The sequence below is a fragment of the Pterocles gutturalis genome, unplaced genomic scaffold (assembly GCF_000699245.1).
Source record: "Pterocles gutturalis isolate BGI_N339 unplaced genomic scaffold, ASM69924v1 scaffold12776, whole genome shotgun sequence".
Taxonomy (NCBI): domain Eukaryota; kingdom Metazoa; phylum Chordata; class Aves; order Pterocliformes; family Pteroclidae; genus Pterocles; species Pterocles gutturalis.
Genome location: NW_010105675.1, coordinates 172,345 through 187,018, shown reverse-complemented (window position 1 = coordinate 187,018; position 14,674 = coordinate 172,345). Strand labels below are relative to the sequence as shown.

At 46.2% G+C, this 14,674-nt stretch overlaps 1 protein-coding gene across 1 annotated transcript in view; it reads right to left on the bottom strand.

Moving 5' to 3' along the window:
• The window catches only part of GPC6 (glypican 6), a gene marked incomplete at both ends in the record, with an annotated part of 97,367 nt that overhangs the window by 13,274 nt on the left and 69,419 nt on the right, over positions 1 to 14,674 (bottom strand). The window contains one exon of the mRNA XM_010087493.1: positions 6,943 to 7,334. Coding sequence (XP_010085795.1) covers positions 6,943 to 7,334 — 392 coding nt within the window. The remainder of the gene's footprint in view (positions 1 to 6,942; positions 7,335 to 14,674) is intronic.

Below are 14,674 nucleotides of genomic sequence, written 5' to 3'. Positions count from 1 at the left end.
ATGGCCAGCAGCTGCCTCGGGCATGTTTATGCCATCCCTGATGTAATTAGCACCTTGACGGGTGTTAAATGAAGCAAGCTTTCCAATCTTTCAGAATAAAACTCTAAAAGAAACAGCTGCAGGGCTGACAGAAATATGATTCTTTCAAAGTCTAATGAATTGCATAACCACTTCAGTCAGTCTTTTGCATCTTCCTTCCACAAATGCGCAGCCACGAGTCCTTGGAGCACAGCGGGTTTTAAGCCTCACCAAGCCCATCATTCAAGATCCATCAAGCACGTTTCTAAACCCTCTGTCAGGGATCAGGAAGTGAGTGGGGTGCAGGGTGGTGGCTGTGCTGAGGTCTGGTGGCAGGAGGAGGGCACAGAAAACCCTGCCGTTTGGTGACCCTCTTTGCTTTCACCTCGCTGCGGTCAGCTCTGCACAGGGTGAAGGACACAGAGGATGGAGGCTGGTGCCAAATCTGTGCCCTTCGTGCTCCAGCAAAGCAGAGCTGGTGTTAAGCCTGAGGCCAGCCAGACCACCTGGGTCCATCCCCACCAGCCCAGCAGCCAAATGGCCATTTTGCAGAATCAGAAAGAGAAGGCTAGGGTAATGCACCAAACTGAGGCAGCAAAACACAGAGCAGAGTCAGCCCCGGGTCCCTTTGCAGCCAGCAATGACGATGGCTCCAGGAGGCCGTACAGCCTGCAAGGGACACCAGACCCCAGGGCAGGTCCCCCGGCTAACCAGAAGGAGCTGCACCTTCGGATTCCTGTCTAGTGCCTAACTGCCTTCAGATATTAAAATGAGAAAGATTCATTTATTCATGTGGATAGAGGCTGCTGTCACGCTCCTCTCCCTCCAGAGGAAAATACAGCAAGCCACCACCTGCCTATTCAACATACTCCCTGCTCTGTTCATCTGATGCAATTATTTCCAACTGGTACAATTTTCAATCCTTTGAAAACTAGATTCAATTGACTTTTAACCACCAGGTAAATATGGGAGACATATATCTGCTTGCCTGCGTTATTCCTATTATATTCAGAACACCTATGGGTTTTCATCCCTGAAGGGTTGTGATTTAAACATAATACTGGATAGAAATACTGGAAAGTAATATCTGAAATATATAAGGACGTGTTCAACACTGCATGCTCCCCATCCAGCTTGAATTGAATCTGTCCAAACAAATTCCATCTTCATTGCAAAACCCTCTCCCTAGCTTTCCATGCAATGGTGCTGGAAAAACTCTGCCCCTGCAGGCCCCGGCGGCTGTGCCGCTCTCAGTGGCTGTGCCCGAGGCTGTGCATGAGCAGGAGGCAGCGAGTGCAGGAGCCGCTGCAGAAACTAGTCCCTGAAGTGCAAGGGCTCAGTTCAGTCTGTAGTCTAAGACAGTGTTCACAGGCAGAGGTGTCTGAAAGTGCAACAGGCTTCTCGGCTCCTGGGACTTGAGTCCTCACCCTCCTGAATACAGCCAGAGCTGCAAGGGGTACTCGGGGCAACTACCTGCTGGGTCTGGAGCAGCAGGAACTTTCAGCGCAGGCACTGAGCAGCTCATTTTCAGAAAGCTCTATCAGTGGCTTGCAATGACGGTAGGGAAAAAAAAGAAAACCAGCGAGCTGCAGCAGCTGCTGTTTGTACCTGGCTCTGCTGAGCTGCATCCCGCCCCCATCCCTGCCGGTGATGCCAGCATCGGTGGGACCCACTGTCCCCACTGCCTGCATCCCGCACGGACACCCTCTGGGCTCTGTCTCATCTCCCTCAATTTTTTCAAAGGAGAAGCCAGACCTGAGGCTGAACTCCCGGGTGAACGGTGTCTCACCAAGAACCGCAGAGCTGCAGTCTGATCACGGGAGGCTTATTAAATCCCATGGGAGCAAACAGATGATCTCCCCAAATGAAATCGCTATCTCCCTTGGCAGGAGCAGGTCCCAGATGAGAGCTTCTCCCAGATGGAGAGAGAATTTACTGTGGCACCTTATGGCTCCTTGGGGCAAAGCTCGTCTCTGCACGGTGGTATCCTGCTGTCGAGTCACTGCCACAACACAAGAACACACATCTCTGGTATGCAAAAACAAAACTGCTCCAAAGCAGAGGCAGGATAACAGCCAGTGAAAAGGAAATAAATGTGGTGATGAGGATATTGCTACTCGCCAATGCCATGCAACAGCATTCTTATAACACCTATTTACAAGCATTAATATTGTCTTTTCAGGATCAAGAGGAGGCTAATTTAGATAAATGCTTAATTTTATTGCAAAAGTGAAATCCTTTAAATGAAATAAAATGCTATTTATGGTTGTATGTACTTGCTGCTGATGCTCTGAATGAAGATAAGCCACTGAAAGAATGAAGATGTGTCACCAAACACCTGCTACAGGAATTCATTGCACTTGAGCTGTTTTAGCAGAGTCGTTTCATAAGTGTGTGAAAAGAGATTATATTCTTCACTTCATTTTATTCAGTCAGATCAATTTTATGCCTAGTTCACCCAAAAAGCAACTGGAAGCTGAAAGACAGAGGTCAACAAGCTATGGAAAAAACTGGGGTGTGAGAGATGGCTACAATCTTAAAGGACATGAGGACTAGGAATGACCATAGTGTCTTTGTTATATCACTGACGTGTTTGAAATGTAAAGCATGTATCCAGCACATTCATTTAGCTGTTAAAAACACTTACAAAAATTCTATTTTTGGGCCTTTTTAATTGGAATTCAGTTTCCATCCAAATGCAGCTTGACCCACCATGTGTTTAAAAATTACTCATATGGTAAATAGGAAAGCTGCCATTTACCTTTTATATATGTATATATATGTGTGTATATATATCTATACATTTAAAAAAGAAGACTGAAATGTATTGTGAGACACAATATTGCTTAAATAAAAATGTACAGATAGGTGAACTTCATCAGTAAAATGAAATACAGGCTTAGTGAAAAAGCTTATAATTAGTAAAGAAAATAATCATATTTTGTTTCAAACTCAAATGAGATTTAGCCTTAAGAACATCTACTGAGAAAAGCTGCAAACAGCTATTAAAACTGATTATTTAAGTAAGTGGTTTTTGCTTACGTGGCTGGTGTTGCTTCACATCCATCCCCATTACCAGGGGGAAACTTAAAATTCAGGAGCAAGAAGGAATGAATATCTGGTAAAGGAAAGATTGTCCTAATAACTCACTTTCTGACAGATGAGCAAAATTCATTTTAAAACACATCCTCTCCCTGCTGTTGGAAACGGAACATTATTTCTTTACTTTTTCCATACTTTCACTCGAGATTCACAGGTTGTCCAGGTCTCCGAGGGGAATTTGAGGACTCCAGACATTTTCTGACGTGCATGGGGCAGCCTTCCTCCCTGTCTGTGGGTGCAGCACAGGCACGGTGCTGAGATGCAGGAGGCCAGCAAGGACTCGTGCGCGGTCTCACAGCCCTTTTTGGGTGCCCTAGTGCAGACATCATCACCTCTGCTACCTGTCCCCATAGCACTTTGTGCCATAGTCCTGACCTAAGACTTATGATGCCTGAACAGTAATGTGAGTAATAAATAACAAACCCAGCCTGGATATTCCTGTTTATCATGCTGCATCTCTGAGGATTTTTTGCTTTTGTTTTATAAGGCATTATCTCTCAGCCCTTGCCATTTTTACCGCCTCAGTTTTGCTTCCCCTCCCCGCCGCCTGTATTTCATTTCACCTAAACCGTGTATTTCCAGGAGCACGTTCTTGCTCTTGTGGCTGAACACAGCAACTGGAGCCCCTGAGCAGCAGCTGGCAGGCAGCAAGGCTCCTAGCACAAGCCCTTCACCTGTTCACATGAAGCTTGGAGTTGCAGCAAACGCTATTTTTGGGCAGCTGCCAATCTCACAAGAAAAGGATGCTAAACAAACCCAGGATACTTCTTTTCTCTTGCCCTTCCACGCATCGCTGGGGACCCCATTCGGTGCGTGTCCAGCACTAGGGATTTTGTGGCTGCTGCTGTTTCGGTAGCTGCTGCTTCATGCAGACAATGAAAAATGCCCTTGGCATTGTGCAACTTAAGGGAGAACCTGCAATTTGTGCTGAAAGAATAGCTACAGAAACATGCAACCTGACCGTGAACACAGAGATGCTGCCCCAACGCCTCCACTCAGAAGTGGCAATCAATAACCCCAAATCCTGTACCAGGGCAGGGAGCCAACCTGCACATCCATCCCCAGCCCTGCCGCTCTGCCCAGGCTGCAAGGAGCTGCACCAGCCGTGCGTGTGCCCTGGGCCCCTGGACTCTCGCCCACAGCCACCGTGCAGATGGCAGCGCTTCCGCTGCTGTCAGCGTGAGGCCAGGTTGGTGGCAGGAACAGCAGCATTAAAAGCTTTAGATCTTGGTGTCAGAGCCTGCAGTCTGCTGGGTGACTTTGTCTTAACAGCTAGGACGGCAGTAAAGATGAGAAATGGTTTTGCCATTTTCTCCCTGGCTGCCCTCAAACTATTTATCCCCAGCAGGACGTAGAGCACCTGCTCCCAGGATGCTGCTCCCATCCCAATTCCTGCGCACCCACCAGCCACTGGCCAAGGGCTGCCTGAAGTGATGGGTTCCTAGGAGATCGGGCAGCTGGAGGCTGGGGAAGAAGCACCACTTGGGCATAGAGGAGAGGCAGCAAGGACTAAAGAAATCTCACAAAATCCCCACCTGTAGCTCAGTCGGGGCAGGCTCTTCCCCATTTTAACACAGCCAGAAAATTTGGCAAACAGCACAAGTCTTTAGGATGGCCAGTAATGCACAAGGACCTGAAACAGCTGTAGGGTACAGGGGACAAACACTAAACTGGAAGTGCGTGAGCAGCTGAAACCAGGAGGGTTTTTAATAGAAATCAATAGCTTTTCTGGGATTTTCAAATAAATAATCCCAAAGTAATCTAATTTTTCTGAAGGCCAAAGCTAGGTAATTCATTTTTATGTGTCCATTTCCATGGGCTTTCCCCAGACCTCCTGACCAAAGCAGTCACCGCTGCTCCCTAAGAAATTTCAGCTCAGTTATTATTTTTAAAGACCTCTGCTGCCAGCTGACAGGGAAGTCAAATCCCAGCCTCTGATCTTAATAAAAGCCTTATACACTTTCTGCTAACATCCCAAGTAGAAAGCAACATGAAAAATGACTAAAACCAAAGCACCTGTTGCGCATTGAGCTCATCACTTCACATCCATTTGGCGTTAGTGTAAATCCACATCTGGTAAGGGAAAGTGGGAAAACCAGGCCTTTTATTTTAGACACAGCTGAAGGCTACCAGGGCACCCATAATGGATTTCCCACCTCAGCATTCTCATCCCCTCTTGCCTAAAGTACTAAACCCATTCCTGAAGACAGGGGAAGTGGGCCAGTTTTGGCCTTCACTACAAAATCAGCTCTCAGAGAGGCTGTGCTGAGATTTCCTGACTCAGTTCATGCAGATTGTGCTAAAACAGCAACATGTGAACTGCAACCCCAGGGAGGGCTCTTGTGAGGGAGGGCAATGGTTGCGACCCTCCTGGAAGACCCTCCATCCTGGAGGAATGGGTTGGGGGGAGGCAGGGGGAAGAGGGGGATCTGTGACTAGTTGTGTAACCCACATCCTGCTTGATAAGTGATGCCAAGAGAAGAAGGAGAATTCAGAAAGTGGGGACTGGAATCAAAATCCAATGGGTCAGAAGGTGGGGGAAAAATGAAGGTGGGGGAAAAATACGCTGTGTGTCGGTATCTCGGGTCCTTCCCTTCCACTGGTACAATGACAGCAGTTGCTCTGCCAGCCCACCTTACCCACCAAACTCGACTACGGGCAGAATCATACACATCGAGCTGGAAATCTCTGCCATTCAGAGGATTTATTAAAAATATTTTACTTTGGTCCCCCTGAAATTACACCATTCTCCTCTTTTACCTGTCTTAAATGTCAGGAGAGAGATGTTAATGAGATGTTCGGGTAGCTGAACAGTTTTATAGTCCCACATTGATAAATTAAAACATTTGTCACTGTTACCACATTAATGTTTCTTCCTGAGATCAAAGTCTGGATTTGCTGCCTCAGATAGTACCACCCTCTGCTATGCATTACCATGCGTTACCTTTCGAGGAAATTAATTGCGATTCTGTATTTTTACATTCACAGTTTAATCATGCCCTGATTCTCATACCTGCTGATCGCCATCTCCACGTGCAGTATGAAAGTCATTTTTTTTAGTATGGATTTTTCTCCTCGCTACCTGTGTGAAAAGCCTGAATATCTTGTTTCAGGGCAATCACCTTCTTCTGGCTCTGAAAGGCTGCTTCTGCAGTAAAGAATACAGACAATTTCCTTCCTCCTGAAACCCTGGGTTCAGTCATGTTAATTTACATTTATATAGCATCTTTCATCCCTGAAGATCCCAATGCACTTTACAAACTCACCCTCTCTGAGCGCAGAAGCTGTACAAATATACGTGACTACATAAACACACAGCAATCCCATCACCGACTGCCGAAATGCATCTCTCTGCGTGTATTCCCAGCACACTCGAGGCAAGCCAGCTCTGCACACCCTACATCGTATTTCCATCAAGGAAATAAGGAAAAATAAGGCGGTGTGATTTAGAGGCATGCCATTTCCCCGCCAGGGAAGCGCGAGGAGTCCAGAAGCAAGCGAGCAAGCAACAGAATGGCTTTACAGCCTGGGCGACTGACATCTCCTTGGCACTCTGCTGCATAGGTTAAAATGAAGTAAAGACTGATTTGTGGTGAGTTATACCTCGCTTTTTCTGCGCTATCAGCGCCTGTAGAAGTCCAGGCTTGCTGCTCCTTTCCACAGATGGGTGACCCTCAAGCAGTTTGTTTTATAAAACTGAAAAACATTTGCTTGCTTTGTAATGAAAATGTAAGGGGAAATAAACCCTCCTCTCCCCAACAGCAGGTTTTGACTGGCTTCTGACAATCTGAGGATGGAGAAGAAGGAAGAACCCTGACATACCTGAGACACTTTTTTGACCACGTCGCTGCCCACAAGAAAGCCCTGCGCATAGGAGCGTGCTGCGATGAAGGCTCGGGTTGCCTTCACCTTCAGGTCCCTGGGAACTTCCCCAAAGGGTCTGTGCTGCTCTGCGTGTTTCACCATGCAGTCCAGGTACTCATCTGTGATATGGTACTGGGGATTCATCACCTTGAAGAGCCGCTCCAGCAAGCGTGTCCAGAACTCATTGAGGGCCTCTTCCAAGTTAATGTTGGAGCCCCGGTAATAGCGGCGTAGCTCGCTGTACAAGTCCTTGAAGACCTTCATGTTTTGAGTGTACAATTCTCCGTACATGCTTGGAAAAGCATCATAAAGGGCTTTCTCCGACTTGTTCAACAAATCCTGGAAATAACCTGAAGAGAAAAGAAAAAGGAGACAGCGATGCATCAGCTGGACAAGCAGGAATCCAACGGGCTGCATGGTCCAGCAGCACAACCGACACTCTGAGAAAAGAGAAGGACCTGAACAGAACTTTTGTCCAACTGACCTTACCCGTGCTCTCAGTCTTGAGCCTTAGCTGAGAAGACTGAAGGAGGAACCCCCCCAGGGCCCAAGCACCATGGTCTGGGCCTCTCCCGGCACCAGAATCGGGCTCTTCTCTGAGCATGTAAGGTGCCACAGTGTTACAAGTTTTCTTTACAGAACACATGGACTGACATTGCTGATGTACACTGTAACTTGCCACAACTGGCACGAGACACTCAATTCCAAATCAAGAACCAGCCGCTTCTGGCACAGAAGCTGACACTTGTTGAACATCGCTAGAAAACGCTGCAAACACCCGAGATGCCTGGCTGCTGCTCAGGCAGTCGAGGTCTGTGCTGTACTGACTGCTGTTAGAGCCAGACTAGTCTGGCAATATTAGCATCCACACCAGAATGAGGTAGGATAAAGATTTCATCAAGAAGATAACCTGAAGCTTTCCATTTCATCACCTCAAAGGCTGGAGTTCCTCCAGCACTGCCTGCTCTTGCCATCACACAAAAGTGAGGGTTCTTCTGGAGAAGACTGCAGCTTCTTCAATTTTAAAACAGAACTTCCACCCGTCCCCTCCGCCTCCTCCCAATTTCCGTTTTCCTTGGAAGACTGCCACTCCTGCCTGAGGCTCTCATAATCTGGGGAAGCCAGCAGGGCTCCAGTACAACATACATGTCTGAAGCACAAAGCACAGCGGCCTAAGACAAGGTCCCTGCAGGCACAAGCTCTTCTACGGGGCAGCACAGTTACTTGAAGAGGACGTGACCATTATCCCTGCTGACCCAAAGTCACCATGACCCACTGCACAGCTTGAAGTTGCCTTTGGAGAAATCAGTGCAACTTGTCTGAGCCACCTTTCTTCTCTGCCTCAATGCTTATTTTCTGACACATTATTTCCAAAGCCTTGGTGAGGTGGAGCAGTGCTGCCACCAGTGATGGTGCCAGACCTTCACAGAGATGTCCCCATCAGCCCCAGCCATCACAGCCACCCTGGCTCTGAAGCACAGCCCGTGAAGCATGTGCCAGAGTCCCAAGTGCTGTGACAGCAACAGGCACGTCTCATTATGTATTCAAAAGACAGGGCTGTGCTCAAGTGTTTTTGAACTGAGGCCAACATTATCATGTTTGACCTTCTCATCCCATTTCTTATTTGGATTTGCATCCTGCTTTTGTTTAGGTATAAACAACTAAATTGTTTTACACCCTGGGTTCAGTGGGCATGAAAGTGACAGAAATGCAACCTTCTTGCTACATACAGCAGGGTAGAGATGACAGATTAGATCCTCCCTTACCAACATCTTTAGGTATTTCCATCCTCTCGACTACCAGCTACCTTGAGGCTCTCTGAAACTGCACAGTGGGAAACTCATAGCAGGACCAGCCTGACTCAATTTATTGATTTACATGAGCAACTTTAATCACCATTTAAGCCAGTAAGAGGAAAAATTATTTAAATAATAATTTTCATTTCAATTACATTTGTACTTTTTAGGGCCTTTTGGAAGCAAATCTGATTATACTACTCTTTAAATCTAAATTACTATTTTTTTTTTTGTGAAGTATGATAAGCTCTAGTTGGAGGGAAACCGCTATTCACTTAAAATCAAACAGCATTATTTAGGTATATAAATTAACTCGACTGTGCTAGGCATATAAGAAAAGAAAGAAAAGCATCTGAAAAATGCATACTGCATGTACAAAACTTTATTAAACAAAACTATTTTTTGAGGGAATGACATTGACTACAATTACCTCTAAAATTTTATAACTAGTAGAGCTCATTTCCATGGGTCTTGTCCATGTTCACAGACTGTAAGGGTCACACAAGCTTTCCTACATGAATCAGCTCTCATTGGCTTCTCAGATTTGAATGAAGCTAAAACTCAACAAGCGGATTGAGCAAGTGAAAACACCCTCTGCATCTGCACAGCAGGCTGCTAAAACTGAAACTTCCTGCAGTATTTTAACAAACTGACACTGAGCATTAATAGCCTGGCTTCCTCCAGACACAATCATGTCCTGCTTAATAGTTTAAAATTTGATTTATGTGATTTTAAAAGATTCTGAGCAAACTAGGTCTTAGCAGAAGTTTGGTTTAATCACTTATGCAGAAAATGTGTTTGCCCATCTTTCCTATTAAAAGCCGATTTCTTCCTACAGACACCAGTGCAAGAGTGTTGCCAGTGGGCTGCTAGAGGCACCTAAACCCCTATAATTTAATTCCCTTCAAAGGGGGGGGGGGGGTCCTCATATGAAAAAAATCAAAAGTTGATCCCATTAGAAGGTACTTTGCTCAAGGACCTCAGTTTAATTAGAAGAAACCCCTGCAGCACATGCTACCAGAGCTTATCAAAGCCTCTCCTCTCGAGTCTCAAGACAAAGGGGGATTTGATGCCTGCCCTCTCCCCGAGGCCCTGCTGTCCACGCCACGGCCAGCACCGCAGTTGTGTGCACCCACCACTAGCAAATTCTGGTTACTCCACCGGCAGGCGAGAGGCTGCAAGAGGGGGATTTACTATTTGGGAGTTTCTCATCCATCTCATGTCTCTCCCGCCCGAGCATCGCACACAAGCCGGGGCTGTGGAGATCACAGCAGTGTGAGCCCACGCCAGGGCTGGGGCAGATCCCGCTGCAACATCATCATTTCGTGTCGCATGGTCACCTTCCCCTGCAGCATCTCCTGAAGGGGCTCGCTCCTGGGCTCACAAGCCAAGCAGGTAAGAGCCAGGCAGACGATTTGTCCTGGCAAAATACATTTTTGGGTCTGACTAACCCGAGGTGGCTTCATTTTTCTGCTGCCACAGCCCTCCTACCCGTACAACAAACAGAAATGGTATTTACCTACAACAGACACAGAACACAAGGCTTCTCTGATGCTGATGAGATACCTAAAAGCTGCTCTGTATCTTAATGTATCACTCAAAGCTGCTGGTTACCCATTCACAATTTAATTAAACTGAGCTCAAACTCTCTTTCTTGTATAATCAGTGCTCTTTTCTCCGTGACAAGCAACACTAACTGAATAAATTGCTCAGCGATCCAGGTACAACACGCACCTTGGCACTCACCAGCAGGAAGAAGAAAACACCAACAAGCGCAGCCCGATTTGTCAATTCAAGATAAAATGACTTTCTTTGTATCGCTACAGGAGAAACAAGATGTATAACTTTCCGTCAAAAAATTGGAAACTGCTCTCTAAGAAGTCCAAGCTAATTAAGAGTTGATGAACTGTTACTTCCCACCTAAGTGAAAGAACAGCAATTACAGTCAGCTCGTTTGTGGCTGGTTCTCAGAAAGTTCTTCTAGATTTCACACACAGAGGAAAAAAAATGTATCTATATTATCCACAGAAAATTAATTAGCAATTAAGCCTCAATGCGTTTATGACGAATAGGCGACCTGTCAGAGAATGTAAATGCCCATTCTGCAGCATTAGAAGGAACTAAGAAGCGGGGTTTGTCAAGAGGGGTCCAGAGAAGCTGGTGCTCACTGCCCCAGTCCTCACAATCTCAACCTGCACCATTCATACACTTAGCACAGGCATCTCCAAGCAACGCTGCATCTTCTCCTGGACACTCCCTGTCTACTATATCCAACCTTTTAACATATTTAGACAGAGGTCGTAGATTAAAGATGTGCAGGGCCTTGGGATAAAACAACTTGCTGAACCACGGTTCAGGCATAGGTCCTTCTTGATTTTAGGGAAAAGCAATTATTTATTCTAGGGGAAGCACCACATTACCTGTAGCCACAGGGGGACCCTTAGGTAACCTGGGTGGTTGGAAACCTCTAATAATACAGCTGTCCCACTATTTCTATAAGAAATTAAAAATAAACCCCCAGTGGGTCCATTTTGGATTTATTCACTCTCATTCGGTCCACCACTGCTGGGGCTGCCTGGGCTCCCAAAGGACAATTAGGGTGATTTGCTCAAGCAGGGCTTGAGCAAACAGAGTAAGCTCCATTCAGGGCACATCCTAGACACATCCTCAAGGCCCCTGAGCTCTGCCAACATCACGTTCTCCAGCATGTGGCAACATCTCCAGCATCAGGCTCAGCCTGTGTCTGCATTCACACACCGTAGCTTCTGAGCCTTGGGAATGGCAGGCATGGAGGGAAAGGGCTCATGGGGAGTCGGGGCTGGAGCTCTAAAGCCCTTGCTTGCTCCAGGAGTCACTGCTGCATTCCCATGCCTGGGAGCAGGTACACAAACTCCTGAGGTGGCTCTGCATGGGGCCAGCTTTCCTCTGAAATGATGCACTTGTTTCCATTCCGAGTTACAAGAAAGCAGTTATGTACTTTCCGGACCCATGCTGGAAAACCACGGATGTTCTCAGCTTCTGCCAGCCTCAGAAATTTTACAATGGAGATGTACTAGCCAGAGACACCTTCCCACGAGTCACCTGCTAAATCCAAGACTGGGCTTCCCCTCTTTCAAAAAGTTTTCTCAAAGAGCTATTGAACAGGTGAGTCCTTGCAACACTGCAAAGCCCAGCAGGTGATTTTCCAATACCAGTAATTCAGTGAAATCAAACTCAGTTTTCCCTGGGCCAATGAAAGGCACAGCTCCTCAGTCAAGGCTGTTACTACATGAAACATCACCTTTCACACTTTCACTGCAAAAGTATTCAAAAGAAAAAAAAATGAAACGGAAGTCTGTTTTTTTTAAAAAAAATTATTATTATTGCCTCTCACTTCCAGGCTCAGAAACAAGACAACCAGCTTTGCTCAAATGAAATTTGCCTTTTGGCAGAGGCCAGGTCTGAAAAAATTCCGCCTCAAATACAAAAATGCCAGAAAGTTATGAGCAAAGACATGAAAGGTTTTTGCAACCGAGACAATTCTGCAACCTTGGCCGCTGATTCTCTTGCCATTGTAGTGACGAAAAGTTACTTATCAGAGAATTAAGTTTTCAACCAGCATCTATAACCTTTGCATTCAAGAGAGATTGTAAATCCCCACCCATTCTCCCCTTTCACAGTGTTCGCAGCCCATATTTTCACAGTTTCCACATTTTCACAACTCTGGATTCAAATTGGGAAGCTGTGAACAGCAAGGCAGGGACCGGCAGTTTCTCTCTGAAGATGGAAAAGTTCGAGTTTCCCCCTCCTCACTCCCCCCAGCACCAAGTACTTTATCCAAGCTCTTTGATACCACTTGATCACTCAACATCTGGAACACATTGGGGTTTTTTCAACTAATGTAATAATGGAGGGGGAATGGATGTAGGGGAGAAGGAAGAGGTCACTGAAGGAAGAACACCCAAATGCTCTCTGGGTGTGCAGCAGATCTGACTTTCTTCAAAACCCATCAAATTTTAGAGGCATACTAGAAGAAATACAAGAATTGGAGAAAGGTAATTGAATTACTTTCAATATGAATATTCTCAAGCAGGAAACTGCAGTACAAAACGTCTTAAGTACAACTGGAAAAAAGAGTAGTACCAAACTGGAGGAGATGAGGGAGGAAAACACATTGCTCAGATGATGCCACTAATTCCCAAATTAAGATTTTAAGAAGGAATCTGTTCCTAAAGGTAAGTTTAGCATTGGATGATCGGATTTGGTGAAGACCTCTACCTACATCTGGAAGACAGACTAAGAGAAGGGGAAAGGCATCAGGGTGCTGGGCTCCAGGAGAAAGGAAGCCCATGGCAGGCAATACCTCCAACCCTTCACTTTCCCTTGGAGAAGCAGAAGCAGCACCCAGGGCTCTGCCCCGCCTCCAGCTTCCAGCGCCACGCTCTCCCCTACTTCTTCTTTTTTTAAGAGCAGAGTGCTCCAGCCTAGGACAGTAAAATTCAATTTTGCTTATGCTTCTGCAAAGCCTTGAGTATTCTCTGTAGGAACTCCTAACAACTTATGCTGCAACCATGCAGTGCAGCACTGCTGTACAGCGACAGGAGTGTTGTTCTGGGCAAATGCTACAGAAGTTTTTCAGCAATGGGGCAGGATGAAAACTCTCCCCCTGGTTGGACAGCTTGGCATGGCAAACTAGGTTTGTGGTCCCAGGGCCTTACAGTGCAGCCATAAACCGCCAGGACAGCTGGAGGCGGGAGCAAAAACGTGAGCAGAAAGAAGTATCGAATACCGTATCATAATTTCTCAAGTTTGAGCAAGTGCACAAGCCTGTGGTGGAATTCATACATGGCCAGAGCCACGGAGCATCTTTGCCGTTCTGGAGGGAGGCTGAGTGAAATATGCCCACCATTAACACTGCTATTGTGTGTCAAGAAGACCGGACTAAGAACAGGACAGAAAAATATGCTGACTTTGCGGTGTCCTCTACACCAGTAAAAGCAGGGAAAGGAACAGCATGGGGACATCTACTAGAGCAGAGCTCCCTCTCGGGGACAGCCCTGTTGGTCAGAGGCACAGTATTTTCCTGGGCTGAGTTCCCGTTTAATACTCGACTGAGCATCCCAGCAACAATTTGCTTCTCAGCTGGTTTCAATACTTTCCTCACAGTCAAACTACTATTAGAAGAGAAAAATCCAGCAACAGATTTAAGCCATTAAAATCCAAATCTAATGCATTTATGTCTATTCCATTCACTTCAGCAAATTCTGTGGTATTTTATTTATAAAATTGTTATTACTCATTACTAATTTAAGTACTACTCACACCTGTGGTGAAGAGCTGATATTGATACAACAGCGCTGATATGCTCTGGTTTGTAGCTGGGTGCTGCCAAAGGAAATAACCACAGTGAGACCACGTGGCTTAAGCTCCATGTGCAAATAGCCCTGCACGTAGCAATCCTGATGGCATTTTCCTTGGTAGTTACCTCTCTCCCCACAGTTTCATGCTCCTGTGAAACAGCTGCTCTTGTGTAGTTGTTTCCTCAGTCCCGATCCACCCTGGAGAACGCAGTCCCTCCCTGCTGTATTCTGGATCACTCTCCTCTACAACGTCCCTCCTACACTACACATTGCCCCTGTTTGGTGGCTGCCACCTAAGAGGCATCGTGACAAACCAAGGCTCAGATTCCAAAAAAGCCCAAACAAATAGGGATAAAATTAGCTTCTACCTAGACACCAAAGGATGAATGGTGTGAATGAATGTGCCAGGATGCAAGAATTATGATGCTTTTAGGTAATACAACTTCAAAACTTTCAGGATTTTTTCCAAAGAGCCACTTCACTGATTTCTGCTCTGCACACTGCATCCTGGGTGTGTGTGCTGAGAACAGCATAGGAACACAGGACCGAAAAGAT